The sequence below is a fragment of the Stylophora pistillata genome, chromosome 1 (assembly GCF_964205215.1).
Source record: "Stylophora pistillata chromosome 1, jaStyPist1.2, whole genome shotgun sequence".
NCBI lineage: Eukaryota > Metazoa > Cnidaria > Anthozoa > Scleractinia > Pocilloporidae > Stylophora > Stylophora pistillata.
This window is the reverse complement of record NC_142519.1, coordinates 19,401,244-19,426,296: the sequence shown is the minus strand read 5'-3', so window position 1 is coordinate 19,426,296 and position 25,053 is coordinate 19,401,244. Positions and strand designations below refer to the sequence as shown.

The window sequence follows — 25,053 nt, the reverse complement described above, 5'->3', positions numbered from 1 at the left end:
AAACTTATTTGACAAGGTTTTGATTGACAAGTTATAAAGGTGATAAATTTTACGTCGTAAAAGTTACGACGTAAAACTTATTTGACAAGGTTTTGATTGACAAGTTAAAAAGGTGATAAATTTTACGTCGTAAAAGATACGACGTAAAACTTATTTGATAAATTACGACGTAACGTGTAGTCAAAATTGAATTTTAAGTCATAACGCGAAGCTCCTCGTTTTGAAGACGTTGAAAGTGCACTAAACGATCATTGAATTCTCGCCGTAAAATAGACGTCGGTGTATTTGACGCCATAAAATAGAATACAAGGTTTTACGTCGTAAAATTTAGGACGTGATATCTGACAGAGGAATTTGATCCCCTTGAACGTAAAAAAGGTGTCAGAAAGTCAAATATGTGCTCAAAGTGCTTTGAACAGTAATGAACGCCATATTCTATTGTATGGCGTCAAATACACCGACTTCTATTTTACGATCGGCGAGCGAAGGCGTCACTTCCTTGGCGAAGAGTTATGCTGGTGATTGAGAAAAAAAGTAGATTTTGTTATTTTTATCGTTGGATTGTATTTCTCGAACAATCGATCTTGGGTACTATAATCGCCCTGAAGTGGCCTGCAATTAAAGGACTCTTTATGCCTACCGCCAGGGTCATGGAGTTTGACTGTTCCTCTAACCCAGGGATGCTCCATTGGAAGGTCGCCACTCTTCCCGGCGTCATACGTGGAGTCACCTGAAGGGCAATGGTTGAATCTTCATTAACACCTTAAGTTGTATAAACCAATTTTGTAGCTACTGCCTTTAAGAATTTGTGGCAATCAACTATTTTCTTTTGCTAGCACTTACATCGCTGAGTTGGTTTGCCCTCCTTTCTGCTAGCAGCAACTGCAGGTGGCTCTCCGTATTTTCTGCCTCGTGTCTGGCAAGCTCCTCTCTGCGCATCACATCGTTGCACACCGGGAATGGACAGGCAACGAACGCGCGGGTACATCCGGAGGCAATGTGCCCGTTCAATTGGTCCCTGGAAAAGATAATTTCCTTTTGTTTACCCCATTAGTCGTCATGTATACAACGTTTATATTAAACGAAGAAATATTAACAATTTGTGAGAGGGTTTCTTTCGTTTAATAGTCGGAGAGATTGCAGGAGACTTAAAACTGATGGGCAGTCGAATATGTTGTTTTCCTCAGCCCTTTTTATGTTGTTTGATCAGTATTTGTCTCTAATTCTATTTTATTTCTGTTTTATCCAAAGTTGAGCCACGTTGTTCGTTCACGGTTTTTTTTTTCACGGTTTTTTAAACATCAGTTTACATTATTAAACTAATCAGACCTACCGAGGTATGGAAACCACGTTGCAATTGAACTGGCACGTTACAGGAGCCTTCCGGCATTCCAACTCCTGGTGTTGGTGATACTGCCGGAAGGGCAGCGTAACTCCGCAGTACCCGCAATCTTGGGGACGCATGTCGCATTCGCCGGCGTGCCTTTCAAACTCTCCGCGGGGGAACGTCTGTATGCAACCTTGGTGGGTGCATCGGACGGGCTCATGGAGGCATTGCTGTTGATGATCAGAGATGTTCTCCAATGGGCCCGTCCAATTACACCCCTCTGCTCTCCCTACACAGTACACTTCCAGTGAATCTACTACCCTGTCGAAAGTGATTATGTCCCTCACGTCCGAGGCTTGGAGGGGTTGCCTTCCGACAGGGCAGTTTCTGTTACCATGCAAATGCATCCACTGCCTTAGACAGCCGCGGCAAAAAAGGTGTCCCTATTTGCATGCCACTGCTTTACGTATGACGTATTGACTGTACGGGAAAGAGAAGGACATAATTCGTTAAGTATATTTTACAGGGACAATTGCCCTACCCCCCTTTCCAATTAGAGTTAAATGAACTGGGATCAAGGTTCCACATACGTTTTTTTTCTTTTTCCCTACTTTGCAAAAAAAATGAAAACGCTGGGGGAGTGGTAAGAATTCAACAATGATTATAAAATATCAAAGCCACTGATTCATTACTAAATTCCAGAGAGAGAGGGTGTTTACTATACAGTACTCCGGATGTCAAGAAATAGCCAGATCTAAGGGTTTTGTTAATTATTAATTAATTTCTTTAGGGAGAGAGGGGAGATAGGGATCAAAGAATTTGATGACTTGATTTGAGCGTAGGGATTTTTTTAAGAGGCCGCGCACGGGATAGGGGCGGGGGGGGGGGGTTTGTACCATTTGCTATCATTTATCGCATTATGTAATTTTATATATGTCTCGACAATCGATTTCTTAGAGGCTAACTTTTTTTCCAGGGATTTTTTTTGGGGGCTTTTCGACTTCATCAAGTTCTTTATGAGTTCATCAAGGGAAGAATTCACGCATAGATAGGAAATTATCTCAACTCAAAAACAGATGTTTCTGTTGGTTTACAGTGACAGTGAAAACCACTAATTAAGCACAATAAGCTCACATTGATTTCGCTCGAGTAAGGGGAGCTCTAAGAAATATAGAAAGGAGTCAGGAAAAAAAGTATTTACTAGACACTACACACTTTTATCACACAACTAATTATAAAAATGTTCGTGACTTAAAATATATGTATGAAACAACAAAGCATTGCCCAAAGAAAATGCGTGTTGTTCTTACTAATGACGTATAAAAAGTGAGCTGCACGTCAGATTGTGGCTGACAACATCAGTCTCCTCTACAACACCACAGACTACTGTCGAACTCGGAAACCTAACGTTTCATGTCGACGCTAGGCATTTACTTTCCTGTAAGGTATTTTTTAGTTTCTACAAATATGATTTTTGCATATAACTTACCGCTGGGCTAAATTTAACCGTTACTATTCTTGAGCGCCGGTATGTAAATAATGTGAGCAAATGTCCCGCAAAGTGAGGCATTAGCTCGTGTCTGAAATACAAACTCCTAATCCACGATGTTGGGGAAGGGGGACTTTTGAGAGTGTTTTGTTGAATATAACCCGGGGAGGGGTAGCTTTAGGACTTTGTGGGTGGGGATGTGCCGCTGGGACCTTGGAACCCTTTACATACCGGAGCTAGTTCAGCTGAATTTTGCTACCCTATGATACAGTAAATTCCCCCAACCCCCAACCCCCTCCTCCCTTATCCTAGAGTAGCTGTTTTCGCGTCGCAGGTTACATGCTGAGCTTCGAGGCTGAGTACGTACGCTATTATCAAGAACAATAAATTGTGTAATTGTATCCAGTATTAAAACCACCAATTTCCGTCCTCCCGGAATATAACCGGGATTGCCTACAGAGTATCAAATATAATCGAAAACCTTCGCCAGGAAAAAAAAAACTTTGCATAATTTGTACTCATCAAAAAATTAAAGTAGTAAAGGCTGATAGATTCTAAAGAAACTGTTTGAGGCTGCGTCGGTGGGAGTAACGAAGGGCTAACGCTCGAAATGTCAGCTTTTGTAATCGTTGCGGTGGCCAGTTTACCATTTCAACTTTGTTGATATATCCAGACAAAAATAGTACTCCCACTATTGGTGGATTCCCTTTTTTAATATCACATTTTAGCCGCAGAGAAGTAATAAAACAGATAAAACCACTACTCTCATTTTGCAATTCGAGTTGGGTTTATTTAGTTTACTCACCAAATAGGACACAAGTAAGCTGGGTCCGGCTGCAGGACGAAGGAATCGGGATAGTAACCAACTTGAGCCATCCTTACTTTCTTTACAAAAAACAAAAACAAAAAAAAAAGAACAAATAAAGAGGTAAAAGGAATGAACAGAATATCCTGAATATTGACTGATTCTCCGCGTTGTTCTCCCTTCCACTTTGTCCCCAGTCTCTCGCGATCACTGGGGGTATTCAGTTAATAGTTAAGGAAAACCTCTACCTTCCCATCACTCCCCGCTCGCGCTCTACTCCTTCAAAGTTAAATTTAAGTATCCCTCTCTCGCGCTTTCCGCTTGTCTCGCTTGCTCTAAGTTTCCCAATTCCCACTCAGCCTTGGGGAAGTCTGAGGAGGAGTCAGGCTTTTGCCGCTCCAATCGCAGTTTGTTTATGTTGTTCATCTCCCGTTGTGCTCTAGGTGGTGATGGATTGTCACCAGATCTGCAACTGCAGGTGATTATTGGTCAGGGTGTACCTACCCCTCCCTCCTTTACAAATATTACAATAGGGCGATATAGGGCCGATAGCGTTCCATGTTATTGATAATCCCACTTGAGAAAATTCTTTCTTCTCGTGACTCCGTTCGTAAGACCAGGGAGTCGCATTTGATAGATAAGGCTTTCTATGACTCTTGAATCTCATGGCCTACACCGCCGTGAGGAATTAATGTAATCCATATTCTTTCGAATTTTTCCGTTTCAATTTTTAGGTTCTACGTCATCTCCGCCTTCCCTTTTTTAACAATTTCTATTGCTACATTCTCCATCTATATAATATTGTGATTCCTACATAATTCAGTAACAACTGTAAACCTGATCGAAGAAGGCTGGTATGGCCAGCCCGGTGAGATATTGTTATACGCATTGTTTTCAATTAGCTCTGCTGCAGCAGTAGTCTTTTCACTTCTCGTTCGTGGTTCATTTAATTTTTTGGCTCATTATGTCTCCTTTCTAGAGAGATTGGCACTGTTCGCAACCAACAGGATCTTTGTCCACGGTTTTTGCAGTTAATTTAATCTGTTTCAAAGAAGAGGAAAGGCGAAGATAAGAGGGGGATATAGGTGCGATAACTTTCCATGTTATCTAAAACGTCACAAAAAAAGACTTAACTGTGAGCAGGGGTATCGTGCGAAAATGGCGTTTATGGAAGGCATTTTGTTCTTGTGGTGGGAGCCGATAAAACAATCCTGGCTGCGCCCCTAATTTGTTTCATGGCAGCAAAACAACAGAAAATTAGTCTTTATTAACACTATCTTTAGAGAAACGTTATCGAAAACTCCTCTCAAAGCCTTTCTTAGTAAAGTACCAGCAGTAAGAGCAAGGGAACAAGCCAAAGGAGTCCCTATATGTATCATGGGCAAGGTACTGTACGAACCCCTGTTACAAGCCGCATATGTTTTGGTGATGGAGGTGCAGGGGGCCGCGTACGCATTCACGGACAAGAAATGGGAATCGAAACTTTCGAGTTTTAACATGGGAATTAACTAATAAAAAATAACTGATTAAAGAACGTTGGCTGCATTTTCATAGTCCCTAAAGAGGAATGAGTCCGCAAAATTTAAGCCTATTTTTTGGGACAAAAAAGAATGCATTTGAATAGGTTTTACTCCCGTGCAAGAATCTCTTGCACGGGAGTAAAGACTATTTCTTCATAAAGACTATAAAGACTATTTAAAAAAAAAATAAAACCATAAAGACTATTTCTTCTTTTTTTTAATAGAGATATTAAAAACCGAAATTTTTTTAATATTAACTTATGGCATGAAATGTAAAAATAGGCCAGTAGAGGATAAATTTTCTTGCAACATGCATCTACTGGCATAGAACTAAATGTTTTTTCCTAGCTATACTAGTCTACTATATATACCTGGTGTTTTTAAGACCGGGCTACTGAAAAATGTTAGTTTCTCAAACTGGTTGGTACTTTCATGCCCCCTTTTACGGGAAAAGTTAAATCCCATCTCAAAAGGAAATTCTTGAATACACGAGCTTCCATTTGTTAACTTGGAAGTTAAGAGTGAAGCTTTCCATGTAAGTCTGAAAAATATTTAATGTTAGCATGGCCGATTGCAAAGGCATTTCTCCAACTTTTCAATGCAACGCAACTGGCCTCTCAAAACTAATCCAAACCAACATTACTCAACAAAGGCAACTATTTAGCTGCTTGCTGTCTTGGAACATCATCAACGGCCTGAGTGCGTTATTGATTCCAAGGAAATCAGGGAGTGCAAACAAACTGCATAAAAGTGCGAAAATACAGCACATTTGGAAACAATCCCACCCCCTGGAATTTAACCAGCCAACCACAAATGCATACAGTTTGGGCAACAACATGACACTCAGCTTTAGGGAAGCCCCCCTTACAAAAAAGTTAGCTGGCCCAACGGGGGCAATAGGCCGCCTCCCTAGTTGTATTAGTAGTAGTTCTTTATTTAAAGTCGGTAAAAATCTTCAGTAATTACAATAGTATTCTATTTAAAATAACACTATATCGTAAAAATGACGTTAAAACTACTATTATAATATTGTTTTAGAAGATTGCCGAGTGAGAATCCTGATTCTAAAGGGCGATTGATTTCCTTTCTTGAACTCACCCTTTCCCCATTGTGAGTTTTTTTCTGGAGTTTTCATTGATTTCTTTCAATTCCAGGAAGTTATTTGGAGTCCATGATTGACAGCCGAGGGTGGTTACTGGTAATGCATCAATCAATTCCACCTGCGCCCAGTCCCCTCCCCCCGTCCCCGTGCTAAACCCTGGAATTTTTTTCTCGTGGATGGCAAATTCCCAGGGGTATGAGCACTTAAGCTATCAATTGGTGGATTTAACCGATACATAACGAATTAAGATACGGATTCTTATATTTACACTAAAAGCATCCCTGTTTTAAGGAAATTATGATTTGAAAAACTGCCTGTAATGTAAATATAAAGTTCAATAAAGCAATTTGGAAGTTAGTCTGAATCAAGAGCATCTTTGAATCTCTCACGCATTTCGCACTTATTCTTTTTTTTATTTCTCCCTCTCTATGGATTGAGTTTTAGATGATCACAATGTTATGAAAAAATCTAAGAGGTCAACACTGTCCCCGGCCCAAAATTAAAATATTAAAGCTATACGAATCTCCTAAATTTGTAACATATGACATAACTAAAAATTTGCAAACAACAGAACATGTGGTGGGAGGGTCAGATAGAAACTAGGGGAAAATCTAAAGAGTTTTACGTCAATTCTATGCACCAGGGTCTCATTGTGATTCTCTTCTTTTTTTTTTTTTTTGCTAACAAATCCAATCACAAGCTATCCTTGGGCTAAAAAAAATCTTGATTCCCGCTGAATCTTTATCTAATGTCAGGGGCACCAAACGAGAATATATTTCCAAAACCACTTAAACATAGCGTTGTTGAATGTATTGTTGTATTTGAACGGTATATATAGGCATATTTTAACCCCTAAAATTGTTTTATCTGTTTCGATATCCGAGCTGAAAGTCTAGTGATCCGAAAATCGTTAGGGATCAAAACTTGTCTTTTCGAAAAATTCAGCCAAACAAAAGGGCTCCCGCTAATTGTAACGTAAAAATCTTTTAAAAGTGGGAAGTTATAACATGTTTTAGATGTTTGCAAATCCTGGCAGAGGCAGGCATCAGCATTAAATGTTACAAAAACAAAAAATTTTAGATCCCAAATCTTCTTCCGAATAGATATTTTCCCTAATAATGACGTTGTGTGCCCCTATAATGTAATGAGAGAAGGTTAAGGGGGAGGGCTGGACTTCAGAGGGGAGGCGCGCATCTAGGATATACTGATCAAGTTCCTAAACGAGCGCCGAAGGCGCAAACTTTTAGTGGAGTAGATGGGGACATGCTCGCCCGAAAAACGTTTTGCATTTTAAATCCCAGACAGGATATTGACAAGAGTTCAACTTGATAGGCTCGTGACTTATTTCTTTTTGTTTTTTCATTCAAGTTTATTGATATATGAAAATCTGACCGATTTTCGTAAAAAAGATGGAATTCAAAGCGAGGGGAATCCACGCACGCGAGTTCTGCTTGTGCACCTTCAGACATAGAGGTGATTACTTAAGGAATATCAGCACAGAACTCCTGTATGTGCCTGCAGCTCTTACCTGAGCGGATTACGTTAAGGAAAGTACGTTCTCAATTACGGTGCAGCTGATTACCCTGCCGTGTGGTTTTCTCGATTTCTTTGAGGCCCACGTATTTCTCTTTGTTTTTCCACGTACATATGTATTTCGTGGGTTCTGAAGGGGGGTGGTTAGCGAAACTTCTACTCCCCCCTGGATTTTCCCAGACTATGCCTCGGAAGAAAGAGGAAAACAGATTAGTACTTTTCCCCCAAATTACGTAGTCCTTAGGGTAGTAGTGCAATATTCATTTCTCGGTTTGTTCTTAAAACAGTTCATTAAATTCGAATTCTTCTGGCAGTTCTCCACCTACAACGTTGAAACTCTCGGGAAAACTCTGGGTACACGCTTCCAACATCATTTGGTTAGGGTGAGGGGAGGGGAGAGGAGGGGCTGGACTTGAATAAAGAGGAAAACGTCCCTAAAAAAAAGCGTCCTCCAAGACTCTTGTCCATAATTGTAGGCCGGGTCTTTGATAGGTATAAAAACTGCTGGTAGAAGAAAACTGAAATTTAAATCACTGGCGTTTCTACGACAACTACCTACTATCTACAGGGAAAGGGAAATCGAAAAAAGTATGCGGTTGACGGGAGCAAAAAGAAAATAGCCTAAAGTAAGGAAAACAGACAAAAAACATACGAAGATTTGAACAAAAATTGAATGTACTTCTATTGATAAATCAGAAAGCAAAATAACATACCGAAAACGTAGTCTAAACATTTGTTATTTCCCGACCAGTGCCGGGGAAAAACATTTTAATTTATTTTTTTGCTATAACTGCAGCAAGGATTTCCTTCGGTTGAATAATTCTTTAGGATTGCTTAAATCGAGCGGGATGAAAACTGCACAAAGGATTTATATAAAGAGCTAATTACGCATGCTAATCTTAAGGTAAAACAAGGCGATTTGCGTAACATGTATAGCCGCGGCCTGCATGATTTGCTCTGCTAACGGTTTTCCTGGTTGACCTGGTTGATTCTCCATTCTTATTTTTTGTCGGAATAATAAAATTCACTTTTCCCTAGCTAATGCTAATGATAACGCAAGTTTTACAGGTATAATGGTTTTAAAATCACGGTTTTCGCTCGGTCACAACCGGAAAACAAACATGTGAATAAAGGCCGCCACCGATTCCGCCCTTAGCGAACAAGATCGCGCGAATTACCGCAAGGCAATAAGATTGCAGGATTTGGAGAATTCCGCCCGCTCGAAAGCTTCGGAAAGGTTAAAGGGAGCGTTATGTTTTTTGGTACAAAAACATCGGCCTCCACTAGTACATGAAACCACGAAACTATGTCTGCCATGTCGGACGCCAGTACAACTCAGTCAAGCGCTTAAACGTTTCAACATGCATGATTACACAGGGATAGGAAAACAGAAATTATTTCCAGTTAGCGGGAGGCTAGGAGTCAACTGCAGTTTGCATTCATTGAGTAAAACAGCACAATGGTCAAATTAAAGATATACGTGATGTTTCTTGGTGTTGCAGAAACCACTTTCTTGGCGTGCAGTTTTCAATCTTTTGTATTACGTCAATATCGCACCCGTCACCTAAATGAACGCTAAAAAATGGGTAATAGTTATATTTAGAATCTTTCAGTTCAATTTTGTTTTTGTTTCTTTGTTTGAAGATTTTTTAGCAAAACAAGGTGTTTTGAGTTTTGGTATTTCTTTAGCCCTGTGTAGTATATATAAATTATTATGTCTTTTTTTCTTCTTCAATATATCCAATGTTCTCTTTTTAGTATCCTTTGAATTCTCCGCTCCAAAAAATGTGCGAGAATGTACCGCCTGGTCTCAAGTTTCAACCGTGAATGAATGAAGGTCCTATCTTCTAACTTCTGTTCCATCTGTTCTTTGTGTTTTATACTCTATCTGTTACTCTCTATCTGTTGCTATGTTCACTGCTATTTGAGACTTTATTCAACTCTCTGCTGCCGATTATTTGAACATGACGGTGTCCAACAAGAAAGCTCTTGCTACTTTCGACACCTTACATAAATGAATTTAATTAATCCTTTAGTTAATTATTATTGTCAGGTACTTAATATCCAATGTGTGAAATAAAGATTTGAATTGACTTGTATCTAGCGCTACCCTAGCGCGTTGCTCACGCCTCACTCGAACGGCAAAGAAATATTTGCGAAGGTATAATATAGACTCGCAGTGATACATTCAACTATTTTATTAATTCGCCTCTATCGATATACTACACATCATGAGTAACATTGTACGCGATTTTACAGTTGGTTTGCTAGCTTTGATAGAAGAAATTAACCGTCTTCTACCGGTTCGTGTGGATCTAGAACATCTTGTGACAATTACAGGACGTCTTGAAGAAGCGGTTGACCGGTTGCGCTGGCTGATGTCTGCGATCAACGAAGACGACCTCGGAGACGTGGCTTCCAACTTCAGAGGCCAACTTGAAAACATCAAGAGAAGCTTGGAGCCTCTACAATTGAGGCTTTTCGAGAAGAAAAGGTCACTCGAATCTGAGACCTATCAATGCCAGAGAGCGGGGCAGGGAAATGTCGGGAGACCGAGGTATATTATATCTCGACAGCAAATTTTGTATTTGCGAGAGTTTTCTTTCAAGTGGACGGAGATCGCGGGTATACTTGGAATATCTATTAGCACCCTGAACCGGCATCGAACATCGCTTGGACTCGGTAGTGAGCCAAGATTTACGGCCATTACAGACGAAGATCTGGATACATTGGTGCGGGAAATAGTCGGACGATCACCATTCAGTGGAATTCGCATTGTACAAGGGGAGATGGAAGATAAAGGAGTGCATGTCCAGACGCAGCGTGTAAGAGCGGCCCTTCATCGCGTCGATGGCCTAAACGTACGTACGAGGCTAAGCCATGTTGTACAGAGGAGGCGTTACAGGGTTCCTGGGCCAAATTCACTCTGGCACGTGGACGGGAACCATAAACTAATACGGTGGAAGTTTGTTGTGCACGGAGGAATAGACGGATTTTCCCGCCTGTGCGTTTATCTAGGTTGCGCAACAAACAAACGGGCAGCTACAGTCCGAGACCTATTCTATGTTGCTACTAGTGAATTCGGGTGGCCATCGCGAGTCCGTTCAGACCACGGTATGGAAAATGTGGAAGTGGCGCGAGCCATTTTAAATCGAAGAGGGACGGAAAGAGGTAGCCATATTACTGGGAACTCAGTCCACAACCAGAGGATTGAGCGATTGTGGCGCGATTATTTTCGCTGTGTCGGGTCGCTTTATTACACGTTATTTTACTTCATGGAAGACACTGGCATACTCACTCCCGACCATGACATTGACCTGTTTTGTTTACACGTCGTTTATACTCCGTTAATCAACAAGGCCCTGGAAATATTTAAAGGTTCGTGGAACAACCACAAGCTTTCTTCTTAAGGAAATGCCACTCCACAACAGCTCTACATCAGAGGAATGCTTCAGCGTTTTGGAACTGACGATCCAGCCATACGAGATGTCATCGATGTCGAGTCCATTGACGAAAATCAAGCCAAGACTTTGTGTTTCATAGACACCAAGAGCCATCGATACATAACGATGGTTCCTCTTTGTCTGAAATTTCCTTAAAAAGTCATACTGTTCTAGTTATAGAGATGCACGACGAATCAGATCCATACCAAAATTTATCGGTTTTCTTCATGGAGTCTTCTCTGAACCAGTTTCCGCTGTCGTAATCAGAGTGCAAGATTTATAAATCATACTTTTTGAAAACATTGTCATATTTTCATTTGTAAGATCTGCCATAGCATAATCTGGTGCAAAAGATTGTGAAAAGCTAGTGTTTTCTTTTTCTTTTTTTATTTCCTACGCTTTTTTCATTCATATTCAATGAAGGAAACGTTTTATCTGACTAAACCGATACTAGAATATATGGGCTAAAACATACAGGGATGGTAAAGGGCGTAGGAAGCGTGTGTGTGTGTGTATCGGGGAAGGGGGAGGGGATGATTTGCCTTGTACAGTATCTTGCACTTTTTTTTAAAACTAAACGTTCTACCTTAAAAACAAAAAGAAATTGAAAAAAACACATGATGACAATTAATCCAGGTTCTTTTGTAGACATTTCAATTTTCCTTGGGTAACATGAAACACTCATATAGATAAAGATGTCAAAGGTTGCTGGGACCAACGAATGTTTCTTTTCAGTTCTCGTCAGAGTAAGCCAAACGTCACTCCCTGTATAAAAAAAGAAACAAGGTGACCTTAACAATGAGCCGTGAAATGCGTGCATGTCTTTCAAAAACAACGTTTGTGCGAACGAATCAATGTGAATATCTCTAGGATCTTGCAAATAATTTTAGCCTACGAATTGGCTATCAGAGTTTCACGCGCGCTCGCGTTTTGCTTCCTCTACTATCCCCGAGGGAAAATGAAAATGAGGACCACTGGGACAGAAAGACGATTTAGAGACATGGGAACGAATTAGTCAGAAATTAATATTTAAAGGATTTGATGTAGAGGGCTTGGGTTTATGGATGATATTGGACTATCTGTTATTTTGGCGCGAGTTTGTGCCATTATACGGCAGCTCAGTCCGCCTGATACTTACGTTTTCTTTTGTAAGTTTTCTTTTTGTTTAATTTGTTATGTTGAAGCCTAAAAGCCTTTCACATGGAATATCTCCTGTTAGTGGAGTAAGAATCATTTCATAATCCTAAATTTTGGCTAACTTTATTTATTTATCTTTTTTTATTTATTCATATCTTTCCGTGAAAATTATTTCCAAGTATATAAGTTTGCGATAACGCAAACATTTTAAAATAGTTTGCACTTGTAGTTAATAGTTAAGATTTTCCAGCCGTTTTCTTCTTTTTCTCTTTCGTGAACACAAAGATTTCCACGGTAAAAGAAAATATGTAACGATCATTTTGCAGAAATAAATCAACTGTTGGTGTCATTTAAGTGTAACTGTATGTGTGTGAGGGTGGCTGGGGCGGGAGGAGCGTGACCTTTCCAGTTTGGATATATAACTGTGTGTTGGAAAGTTTCTCTTCGCAGTCGATTCCCCTTGGACGAGTTCTTCAAACTATTGGTTCAATGATAGTTAAATCCGTTGATAACTTCCCGGCACTATCTTGAATTATACTCTTTTGTTTGGTATAGCTTGTTTTTCGGTTTGGTGTTTCCTACGCACCTTACCAGAGGTTGGGATAATTTGCAATGTTGCAAGATGGGGGAGAGCTTTCACTAACTACAAAAAAATCGTTACAATTGGACCTTTATCGGCAAGATTTAAATTTCGAATAAACGCTGCAAAAAATATCCCCCCCCCCCCCCATCAACAGGAGCGATCATAGACGATTTACGGTAATTATAGAATTTATAACTTTATTTTAAGTATTATAATGCATGAGGTAACTGAATCCAAGAGAAAAACGTGAATACCTTCAACATCTCAGAAATATTACATACCAGCAAGAAGGATTCTCTTCGTGCATAGCTTTGGCCAAGTAATAAATGAGATATACATGTGCTCATTCTTGTGTTTTAAAGACGTTACTTAATATAATATTGCACGTATTAAGACTTTCAGGTTACGTAATCTATTAAGACTTTGAAGTTAACTTATTAAACATTGTGAGCATTTTTGATTGACAAGTTACGGCGTAAAAGTTACGAAGTAAAACTTATTTGACAAGGTTTTGATTGACAAGTTATAAAGGTGATAAATTTTACGTCGTAAAAGTTACGACGTAAAACTTATTTGACAAGGTTTTGATTGACAAGTTAAAAAGGTGATAAATTTTACGTCGTAAAAGATACGACGTAAAACTTATTTGATAAATTACGACGTAACGTGTAGTCAAAATTGAATTTTAAGTCGTAACGCGAAGCTCCTCGTTTTGAAGACGTTGAAAGTGCACTAAACGATCATTGAATTCTCGCCGTAAAATAGACGTCGGTGTATTTGACGCCATACAATAGAATACAAGGTTTTACGTCGTAAAATTTAGGACGTGATATCTGACAGAGGAATTTGATCCCCTTGAACGTAAAAAAGGTGTCAGAAAGTCAAATATGTGCTCAAAGTGTTTTGAACAGTAATGAACGCCATAGTAACGTGTAGTCAAAATTGAATTTTAAGTCGTAACGCGAAGCTCCTCGTTTTGAAGACGTTGAAAGTGCACTAAACGATCATTGAATTCTCGCCGTAAAATAAACGTCGGTGTATTTGACGCCATACAATAGAATACAAGGTTTTACGTCGTAAAATTTAGGACGTGATATCTGACAGAGGAATTTGATCCCCTTGAACGTAAAAAAGGTGTCAGAAAGTCAAATATGTGCTCAAAGTGTTTTGAACAGTAATGAACGCCATACCGCGCCATTGTATTATTCCTTTAACTGCCGATTCCCCTTACGTAATTCCTGTTTCACTGCCGATTTCCCTTACGTAATTCCTGTTTAATTGACCGCTCCTAGCCCAAATTTGGTTAAAGTTATTTTTACCTTTTCCTGTATTTTACTATAAGTTACAACCGTTTGCTCGGTGAGTTCAGTTGATTCGTTGCCTTCCTGAGAGTGCCCTTAAAGCGGATTCTAAGCTATACTAGCTTTTGGTATGTTTCAGTATTTTATGTTTGTTTGAGCCCTAAGCTTAGCATGTAGTTGTTTCCATTTGTATTTTTGTAGTGATTTTTCGGGTTAGAATTTGCTTAGTTTAGCCACATACTCCTTTTATCTTACTACTGTATTTTATTTATTTACTCTGACCTTTGTCACACAGCATGTAATTTCTCTGCTATATAAACTACAATTGTTTTTGTTTTAGCAGCTGTAATATTTTGCTTACCTGCTTCCAGTTCATTGTTGCTATGATTCCTGTGTTTTCAGAACCAAATTATGAGTTCATTACACTAGTAATTTCATTTTCCCCTTTCACTGTTTTATACTGTGTTAGCTCAAGTTGTAATATTAAGCCTAGCTCGTAGTCTTTGTCGAATTCGTGCCTGGTGTAGCAATCACTATTTTTGATAGTTTCTGTCACACAATTTCCTGTTTTCAAGTACTTTGTTTGTTTCTTTTCTTTACTGAATTATTTCTGTCTGTAGGTTATCCTTTAGTATTAGGTACTTTCTCCTAATTCATTTTAATCTTGTTACATCATTTAGCTCATTGGAGCTTTGTTTTCTTATTTATTGTTTAGTGTCACTCGTTCCCGTTTTTTTTTTTTTTTTGTACCGTTGCATTTATTTGCTGTGTAATAAACTTGTAAATCTTCCCTCGTATCTTTTGTTCTTACGTCGACCGTTTTGGCCGTCTTACAAATACATCGCGCATGAAATATTTACGCAAAGGAACGTCACATACCTCTTTCAAAAGTAGATACCAATGCACTTGTAATCCTGCAAAGACTCTGCTTGGTTAAGTTAGCCGGTGGAAAGCCGCACGTCGAAACTCTGACTGCCTTTGACTTCATTTCGAATGGTTTCGAAATTGAAAACATGATGCTTTTCGACATTTCGACATTAAAAATCTCGTCGAGGGTTAATATTATAATATTGGTAAGAATTCAACCAGGATACGAGGCCAAGTCGTGCGATCGCCACAGGTTTTGTTCAAAAACAATAACATCGTGTACTACGATCGCAAAGCGTGATCACTGATCGATCCACCAAGTGACGCAATACTGGAAATTCGATACGGTTGTTATTCAGGTCGTAGGGCACATGAAAATTGCGATATCTTTTGTTACTGTTTTATGGCAAACCAAGCGAAAGAATCATACCTAAATAATCGAAAGAGAGGCTTTTTCGAATACGGTGCCTCGCAGGTATTGCCTCTTCTGTGAAAAAGAAGGATCTTAGAAAGACTACGGGATTAGAAATGTCGTCATAAGGAAAGAGGCAGAAACAGAGAAAACGCAGTATTTTATGACCATTACGCGCACAGCAAACTTCATTTCATTTCATGATTTTGATATTCATTGCCAACAGATGACCCCGCGTTAACTCGCACACAATCGCGTATCTCTCGTGGATTCGTGGGCGCTAATCTGTGTAATTACATTGTGGTGTAATTAATGCGATGACATCCACCCAACACCTTCTTCCCCAAACCTCGGCATCAGTTTACGATGCCTGCTGAGAATTTTTTTCTTGAGCAAAGCTCGTCATGTAAAAAGGAAATCATAACTGAAATACTTTGGACGGCAGTTAATTTCAGTCCATTTACCAGCATGATTGCATAGTGGCTAGAATATATGATCCACTTCATCAGGTTTCACTTGCATCACAAACGTTCTAAAAAGTTCCAGCTGTACGAGAAATGCCCTGAAAAACCAGCCGAGTACTGGGTAAAAATTTGTGTAACTTGCTCAAGGTATTTTTATGTTTTCAAGTTTTTAACCATTCAATTACACCAACTGGCGTCACGGTGCTGATAGCCGATACACGATAGTTATGTGGCCGTAAGGAGATGGCAATGAGAATAGATCAATTCAGAAAAACGAAAGAGAGGGCAAAATTAAAGTGGCCCAACACATGTCAGCAAAGAAAAAGGCGCTGGCCGAACAGTAATCGACATCTTAACTTCTACGTCCAGTGAATTTACTACCATTATTTACCATTATTACCTTCTTCTGCAACTTTATTTTCCCGACAAAAACTGCATGTGGATGATCCAAGGAAATGATTAAAGAGACTTTTTGGTTCCTCTCTCCCTCTAAAACTTCTTTTATGACCAAACGACCAAGGTTAAAATTTACCTCCTTTTTGTCAATGAATTTGAATATGTGAAAATCATATATGTTATGTTTACCTAAGTTTACAGAATAGTCGAACGCCTCATATATAAAAATGAAAGTGAAATTAGTTTTACTTACTGGCCTATTGATCCATGTTTTTTTGTCTTTACGGTTCTCTCTGACAGCCCTTAAGGACGAGTTTGATAAATTATTAATTGGCCATAGGCCATAAAAATCCCGGAGGCGCAAATGGGGTTTCTATGACAAAAAAAGGGACAAAAGCACTCGTCTAGCACTAGGTATTATCACTGGGACCATTATTGTCACCTAAACCTTTAGTCCCTCGAAAATCATCAGCAGTTGGTTGATGAATTACACCAAAAAAAGTGGTGATATCTACAGCGAGTAGCAGGTAATGTTCATGTCTTTTCATAACAATTAAACAAACAAACTAATTTCCTGACTACATTATACATATAGCCTGAGAAATGAGACGCACTTTCCATAACGTCTTGCACTTTACTCAGCCAATCTAAGTATGACAAACCAGTAAAGAAATTATATTTGGTAAGGGAAACGGTTTTTTTATTTTATAATTTACATAAATCCTGCTGTCAAAAGAGAGGAAATCGATTTCGGAAGCCGTAAAGTAAGTATTATTATAACATCGAATAAAACAAATGCTTATTTGCTGACTAGTTGCGTACAAATCAAATAAAGACTGAATAGGATTGAGTTACAACAGACAGCTGTGTTTCCTTCGCAGTGAAAAGCTTTAAAAGCTAGGAAAGAATGAAAATTTACCATGATTGTTCTTTGATCAACGATATTCTCATTAGCTCGAGCATCCGTGAGCTAATAGTGCGCGCCTTCAGTGTTTTCAGGCTGGTCTTAGACTTGGTTCAGCTTAAAATCTTCCCTTCACATTTAGACAAGCGAGTTTTTTAATTCCATGCTTTTTTTTCTTCTATAACGGGTAAGCAAGAGGTTACAATGCACCGAACAGTCTTGTGTATTTATTTCGCGGCATGGCATTTCAAGTTCTACACAGCAGCTTCGTTCTCACGAGACAGGTACTAATTAAACATATTCTTCAGCGTTATTTTTCCCAGCTAAGAGATCTCTTAATTTTATGACAAATAAATACATTGAGTTAAAGGCGTTAATTTTAAGGTAGGTTTAGATTACGTTTATTCTTCGGAAAAAGAAGGGTAACTATATTATAATTACCTTTGCACCATAACTTGTTTTCAAACATGTGGTTACATTGAGATTACAAACATGTCCAACTAAATTTTTAATGTAGAGTTAAAGCATTTTAAGATACGGCGCTAAACTTATTAGGGAAATAGAACTCCGAGTGAAATTTACATTCTGCGAAAAGTTATGTTAGTGTTTGAATTACGCGAACGGAACCCTTTTCAGTGAAGAAGCTGCAAATAAAGCTGCAAATAAAGCTGATATATGGAGAAACTCGCCAGTTGTGGCAAGAAAGTTCGGATTCATGGCTTAAGCAATAAGTTCGTGAAGAGCCACCACCATATTAACAATAGAACGAAATGAACCCGAAAGTAAGTCAACCCAGCAGCGAGTTCTGGATAAGAAAAAAAATCGCCCTCTCTCTCACTTCCCCCTTAAAAGAAACGTTCCAGTAAATTCCGCTCTAACCGGTTGGAACTGCAAAAGTCATCAGAGTCCCTCTGAAGCTTTTTAAAAAGTCTAAGTCGGCTTAAATGGAGATTTTGGCTCAAGGGTAAACCTCACGTTGAGCTTTTCGCTCAGCTGCTGTAAAAGCAGCGATGAAGGCGCGTCTCTGTTATATTTTGCATTGTGTTAGTGTTATAGGTGGTCTTGTAGGGGGATAATTGTTTTATTTCAAGAATTTCTATTCTCTTGTTTGATTCATATTTATAAAAAATACAAATAAAAAAAAAATAAAAAAACCCAACCTGTTCCTCCACGAGTGTAGATGAAATAAAAGCATCGTTTGCATAAAAGTTACCTCTTGAAGAAAGGTCTGATTTTGTTGTTTTTTAAATGACTATACCAAATAAAGAATACAAACCCACATCGTTTTGAAATTGATATTCTTCGTTTTGTATTCAAGCTACAAGAGCGCTACAGAGACTATGAAGAAATTGTTTCACGAAGATCGCTACGATAAACGGCTGAGGCCTTTTTACAGAGGTAATGCGTCGGTATTACAGAATTTCTTCTATTTTATGACGCTTACAGTATCACTGAAAATCTCCTCTAAATAGTCTTTCTCAGCTATGGTCTGGATCAAACTTGAATTATGCATCTCCTTAACGATCAAACAGGCCAAATATGCGCAGTTCGCACCCTTATGATCTCTCCCCTACAAAAAGTCTTCACTTTACGAAGTGCTTTTCCCCGCATCAGGTCCGCCAGTGAATGTTACCATAGACATGTCCTTGGTACATTTTGGAAAAGTGAGGGAAATTGATATGGTAAGTAATAGCAACCAAGGAATCATTGACATTTTGATTACAGTGTGCATTATGAATTAGGAGTTAAGATACGTTTTGACAACTAACTCGCCTCGATTAGCCAACTTTATCCATACCGATTACTAAACGGTAAAAAAAGAGAATTAGACTGACGGTATTGAATAGAACACTCCACTCTGAAACGCAAAAATCAAACGTTTTAAAGTCACAGGGCATTTTGTTGCCAATGTTTTAAGATGATTCCTGAAGTTCATCATCGGATTTGATCCAAAATGTTTTTGAAGTCCACTTGAAATCTGAGAAACTATTTACATTTGTCTCATAGGATTTCTCAGTTGACATATTCTTTCGTCAATATTGGCGAGACCCGCGCTTAAACCACTCCCTCGAAGAGCCAATTTTCTTGACCGGATCTTACAGAGATCTTATTTGGCTCCCAGATACCTTCTTTCTCAACATCAAGACAGCCAAGTTTCACAATGTTCCTGCTGACAACAGCAGAGTAAAAATCAGGCCTGACGGTCAGGTCACGTGGAGTTCAAGGTAACGAACACCAGTTCCTAAAAAATATGTGGAAAATATACCTACCTGTAACAAAATGAATTTTCAATATGTATATGATTTTAACTTGTGACGCTTAGATGATTGTAACTTGTGACGCTCAGATGTCATATTTATGAAACCTGAAAAACCGGGACGCTTCAATGCATAACACAAGTTGAGAAAGACGCTATCATCGACTATTATGCTAAACTCAACGATAAGAAAATAAAATGAAGTACACAGTTAACCATCATTTTGCTCTCTTTACAACTAAACGTAGAAACTGTGCCAGTTAAAAGTAAATGATTTTCCCTCCATATTTAATCTTCATAAAACTATATCACTTGAACATTTTGAAAAACTGAAGATTAATTGTTTTATCAATTAATAAATTAATTTCTTATAGGATAACCATGACAGCAAACTGCCAGTTGGATCTGAGGGACTACCCTCTGGATACACAGTCCTGCAACTTAACACTTCTAAGCTGTTGAGTGAACTCATTTTGAGCTTCTAGTGTGTTTTACGTTTTGACATAGGGCACCTATGGAGCTAAATGGGCTACCCTGTCTAAATAAAGCTTACTTACTTACCTGCTTACTTACTCACTTATTAAACAAGTTCTCCCTTGAGAATTTAACGGAACATTTTCTTAACATATTAGACCAAATTTCTAATTAGAGGAAAAAAAAATAAAACAGGCTGCAGTCGCTCAACTCATGACGTCCAGGTTTAAATCCCATATACAATTCTTAACATCAATTCAAACTTTTTCCACAATGCACATGAAGCAGGCCTTAAGTCGATGGGATAAAATTATTTCCATCTTCGAGTCGAACCCCGAAATCGTTTTCAGTTCATGTTAATTTTTAACGATTCATTTAGCATTCTAACGGCTGTATGTACTTTTTTAGATGCTTATCCGATTGAACAAGTCGACTATTCGTGGAAAGACAAAGATAAGAGAGGTATTGTCATTCTTGAAGACCAAATGAACGAGTTCACCTTGAGAGAGATCAAGACCAGAAGAGCAATAGTACTTTATGGGACCCGCGGTTCCAGTAAGTACTCGATTTATTAAATCACAGTTATGGGAACTAACCTTAGTCTTAGTGAGCATTTGTTACTGCAGGATTAGCCCAGCGATGGGTCGGTCGATCGATTGCTCAATTGTCAGGCACTGATGATCGCCTTGTTGGTTTTAAAATTGTTTTCTTTTATATCACAGTTTTATGAGCACACAGGAAGTATTACCTAACAACTTTTTCGCTTCTATTATTTCGACAAGATTCAGATTATACGCACCTGTGGGCAGAGTTCACCTTTAAGCGCCGTCTCGGATACGCCTTCATTCAGATTTATGCACCGACAGTTCTAATAGTTGTCCTCTCCTGGCTAAATTTTTGGATCGCACAGGTCGCAGTTGCAGCTCGTGTAGCCTTAGGGGTTACAACAGTCCTAACCATAGTAACTCTTATGGGCTCATTCCGGTCTTCAGTACCTAAGGTAAGGGCAACAGTGTTAAGAAAATTGCATTAACTTTGTCCTCGTGTGTTTAACTTTGCGAATTGGGAAGGGCTTTGTGCCGACGGTAATGAGCACATTACTTTTGTATCATACACTTTTACAAGAAAACCTGTTATTACCAACAAGCATTTCTTTGAATTGTATCAATATCATCATCGTTATTATTATAGTTATTATTATTATTATCATTATTATCGTTCTCATTATCATCATCCTCATTATTGTTATTATTGTCCTTAAATCATTTATTTTTTTAGGTACAAAATTCCTTGAAAATCATCCACTTATATGCATTGGTATGCTTTGAAGAACGAAAGCAAATGGTAGTCCATATTCACACGGTTTTTTAGCTTTATGTTCTTCACTGCAGAAATTAGCGGCAGATATTTCAAAACATGCATCATGCATGGCTGATACTCCCCTCGGTCTACTCCTTGTGGCGCCAAAGTTTCTACAACCAAGAAGCCCATGACTGATCTTAATAATTGCACTATTTTTATTTTCAGCGTTCTTGATGCCTGCAGAGAAATGATAAATTGATTATTCCATTTTTCACACTTTGATTTCGTTTACTCGAATAATTGTCCAAGCTCTCTTTAGCTTTGCTCAAATAAAAATTGTTAAAGACGTTGATGCTATGATACAACCAAGAGCAAAAGCGTCTGCGGAAAATGTATTAAAAAATACCAGACTTCAACCACTTCAGGCTTAGCTTTGTAGCGTTGGCAGGAGTCAAGAGTCTTTTCAAACAGAAAAATGACTTTGTCACCTTAAACGAAATTTTCCGCACGCCACTGTTGGGAAGTCATAACGACAAAACTTACATGTTTTATTCAAGACATAAGCTCGCGCAGAGTTCGATCCAGCCCACCTCAGCGTCTCGTAACAACGTCACGCGAGCTACATAAATACAGAGATCTCTTCGGCGCATGCAACAATAGGAAAACTGAAGAAGCCCTAAGGTAAGCTTCTTTTTTTCGTTTCCTCCTCTAGGTTTCATATATCAAGGCTGTCGATGTTTTCTTCATAATATCTTTGTTTTTCGTGTTTGGCGCGGTTGTGGAATATGTCATCTTGCGTCTTTATAGCGAGAAAAAGCTGAAAGGGCACAAAAAAGACGACAGTATGGTTATGGAAATGAGGCGTCTGAAACAGGTAACATACCAATTAGAAATTTCCCCTGAAGCATGACAGGCAGAGTGCATTTGAATTTTAAATGCGAAATACGACGAAGAAATCTTCATCAGGCCATCTGCATATTATCCTTCCTTTACATTCACCTTACTTCTTGCGGAAGTGGCTCGGTCGGTGGGGCAGAAATAAAAAAAAATTGGGGGGTGGGGGTTGGGGAGGGGGGGAGAAGGAGCTGATAGAGTGATGTGGTTTGAGTAGCAGTTTTTTCCAAACTTATTCTGAACCTAATCTATTTTTCACAGGTCTTGGCGGAAATTTGCGACTTTTAAAACCCACATAGAGCTAAGAAACTTTTCGTGATTACTGGTAATGAAGTAACAGGAAAAAGCCGTCAAAGAATTGTATTATTAGTGCGAATGTTTTTTGCAGAACGATGCAGAAACATCACCAAGGCAAATTGAGAAAAACGACAAGTCTGATCATGGGAAGGACCTTGAGCGTTCACAAAGCGGCAACATTGGTGCGAAATGTGAAGCAAGCATCATCGATAGAGTCTCCCGTATATTATTCCCTGCTGCATTTCTCGCATTCAATATATTTTACTGGTGCTTTTACTCCGTTATTAGTTTTGAGGGTGAGAAGGAGTAGAAGAGTCTTAGAGTAAATAAGTTTTCACCATTCATCTTGCTCTCCAATCTGATTGGAAAAGATTAATTGGATTGCAAATTGAAAAGTTTAGGGGAGATATGTATACGATGGTTTAACTGTGACGAAAAAAAATTCTTGGCATTCTTTCAGAACAGTTTTCAACTTATAAGACAGGAAAACAGAGGCCGAGGAGCGCTACAGAAAACCCCAGAAAATGCCCCTTATTCGCAGTTTTATCATACACTGTTTAGTCATAAGAGTGTGATTTTTTTAGACTGAAAAACTCCGAGGGTATGAAGTAGCAGTTGCTACGAATGTCCTCTAGGATTGCTTCTTGCGTTTGGGATAAATGAAGCCTTTTAAAATAGATACCCATAATACGAGAAAACATAAATATCCAATACCTTTCAATTGTTTAAGCTAATAACTGTTTTAATTTAAAGCATTTTTCGATACGGTTGGAATCCTCCAGAGTTACAAGACTGTGACTTTGGTTTCAACAAAGCGTCTAGAGATCAGTGAACGCCTCTATAATGGGTGCGCGAGTAAACGAAAACGAAACAGATGGTTGATTGTGAAGTTAAACTAATGTGACAAAATACTAAAAATTCAGAAAGACATGGTAATAATCAGTTCTTCACGGTTGGTTAATACATGGTCTGTGATCAATGGAGTAAGAGATTTCATTTTCCAATTTAATCTTTTAAAGTTCTAATCAAGTTTATGTTCAGCGCGATTTACCAAAAATTAAAACATTACAGTTAAGTAATCGGTATTCAACAATTAATTCAAGTCTGTTCTGCTCGTTAAAGTAGGTTTGGAGTTTACATAATACATGATATATAAATTTTTACCACATTTCGATATCATGCGATGCATATGATGCGTGATTAAACCTGACAGTATCTTCATCGGTATTCAGTAAGCAATTAATTACCATCCCGGGGCAAACCAAGAGTCCAACAATTTTTTCATTTGGTGACACAAAACTTCATCAGGCAAACTTTGTGGCTGTGTGTATGTAATTTAACAAGTAAAATAACATTGTTATGGATGTAAAGCTTTGAATGGTTTTCTTTCTCGGTGTTTTCTTTATCGGTGTTTATTTTAGTTTTGTCGCAATTCTGTCAGCGTGAGTTCTTACTTATGCGTGACCAACTAGTAAACCTAAGAACTTCTTAAAGTGCACTTCCCGCGAACATGATCTACGCTCACCACGTCGACAATACATACATACATACATACATACATACATACATACATACATACATACATACATACATACATAGGTTAGTTGGCCACTCCCCATGGGGGCTTTTCAGGGCCACTTCCCACCCATCCCACCCCAGGGGAGGACATCCACGACACAGTAATCTCGTGCGTGGGAAATTAACGTCTCCTACCCCTAACCCTGTAGGAGACGGGGCCTACGGTTTATTCATCCTTATCCGAGAAGACTAGACGATCTATCCATTTCTTGATTATAGAAAGGTAGCAATTTCTCCTCACTTATTTTAAGACTATGAGTATTGGTCTGGCCGGGGCTCGAACCTTCGACCTCCCGCACAACACAATCCGGCGCTCTAACCAACTGAGGTGTTATCACGGAATATCGGTTCTGATATATTCCGTGATAACAACTGAGAACCTGTCGCCCTAGGGTGGCGACAAAGAATCTCTTGATATCCTATTTAATTGAAAAGTTTATAGACAGAGCAGATAAAAACATAAACAATGTTTTGCCACAGGCAAAATTCATTATATGATCGTTTGCTCTAACTGTGAGGAACTGTTTTAATGCTAGCCTCATGCAAGGAAACCTAAATTGATTTGGAGTCAGCTCACTCGAATAAATTAAACATTTGAATAAGTAACGTGAAATAAAAAAAAAGCAGCTGAATTTACGAGAAGGATAATAAATAACTAGAAGGACAATAGATTAATTTTGATAATTATCGTGCCAGGATCAATATCTTCACGCAGCACTAACTATAGGTGTCACAGGAATTCACTTTACGCTCAAACAGGAAAGGAGTTATCTATTTCGGCAATCTGTTACTTGGCTGTTAGTATGCGTGGATCGTGTAACCTCAAAGCAAGGGTTTAACCTGTTGTAAACTCCTGGTTTTTTACTAAGAAATATCATCAGGTAAGAATGGATCTTATGACTTCTACTTGTAACATGAAACTGCCAAATTGATTGACTTTGTTACGTAGTCCTTAATGCGGGTTCTTT

At 38.7% G+C, this 25,053-nt stretch overlaps 2 protein-coding genes across 9 annotated transcripts; one reads left to right on the top strand and one right to left on the bottom strand.

The window, feature by feature from the left end:
* Positions 1-550: 550 nt before the first annotated feature.
* Positions 551-9,878, bottom strand: LOC148741564 (TNF receptor-associated factor 5-like). Its single transcript, XM_088734184.1, has 6 exons — positions 7,772-9,878; positions 4,459-4,662; positions 3,622-3,701; positions 1,334-1,807; positions 844-1,018; positions 551-730 (listed from the first exon to the last, which is right to left on the bottom strand). Exons 4-6 carry the CDS (start codon positions 1,732-1,734, stop codon positions 551-553), a joined length of 756 nt encoding a protein of 251 aa, XP_088590310.1. The 5' UTR covers positions 1,735-1,807; positions 3,622-3,701; positions 4,459-4,662; positions 7,772-9,878.
* A 4,403-nt stretch (positions 9,879-14,281) lies between these two features.
* LOC111343017 (glycine receptor subunit alphaZ1-like) lies at positions 14,282-23,877 on the top strand. Of its 8 annotated transcripts, none has more exons than XM_088742252.1 (12): positions 14,295-14,368; positions 17,116-17,143; positions 17,480-17,567; positions 18,602-18,681; positions 18,898-18,965; positions 19,291-19,508; positions 19,915-19,997; positions 20,423-20,569; positions 20,797-21,014; positions 21,293-21,358; positions 22,029-22,190; positions 22,599-23,877. In XM_088742252.1, the coding sequence occupies exons 3-12, from the start codon at positions 17,488-17,490 to the stop codon at positions 22,815-22,817; spliced, it is 1,341 nt and encodes a 446-aa protein (XP_088598378.1). In that variant the 5' UTR covers positions 14,295-14,368; positions 17,116-17,143; positions 17,480-17,487; the 3' UTR covers positions 22,818-23,877. The 8 variants fall into 8 exon arrangements, with proteins under 8 accessions (XP_088598375.1, XP_088598370.1, XP_088598399.1 ...); XM_088742257.1 differs by having other exon boundaries at positions 14,325-14,368; positions 17,476-17,567; XM_088742249.1 differs by lacking the exon at positions 17,116-17,143 and having other exon boundaries at positions 14,282-14,368; positions 17,476-17,567.
* The last annotated feature ends 1,176 nt before the right edge of the window (positions 23,878-25,053 follow it).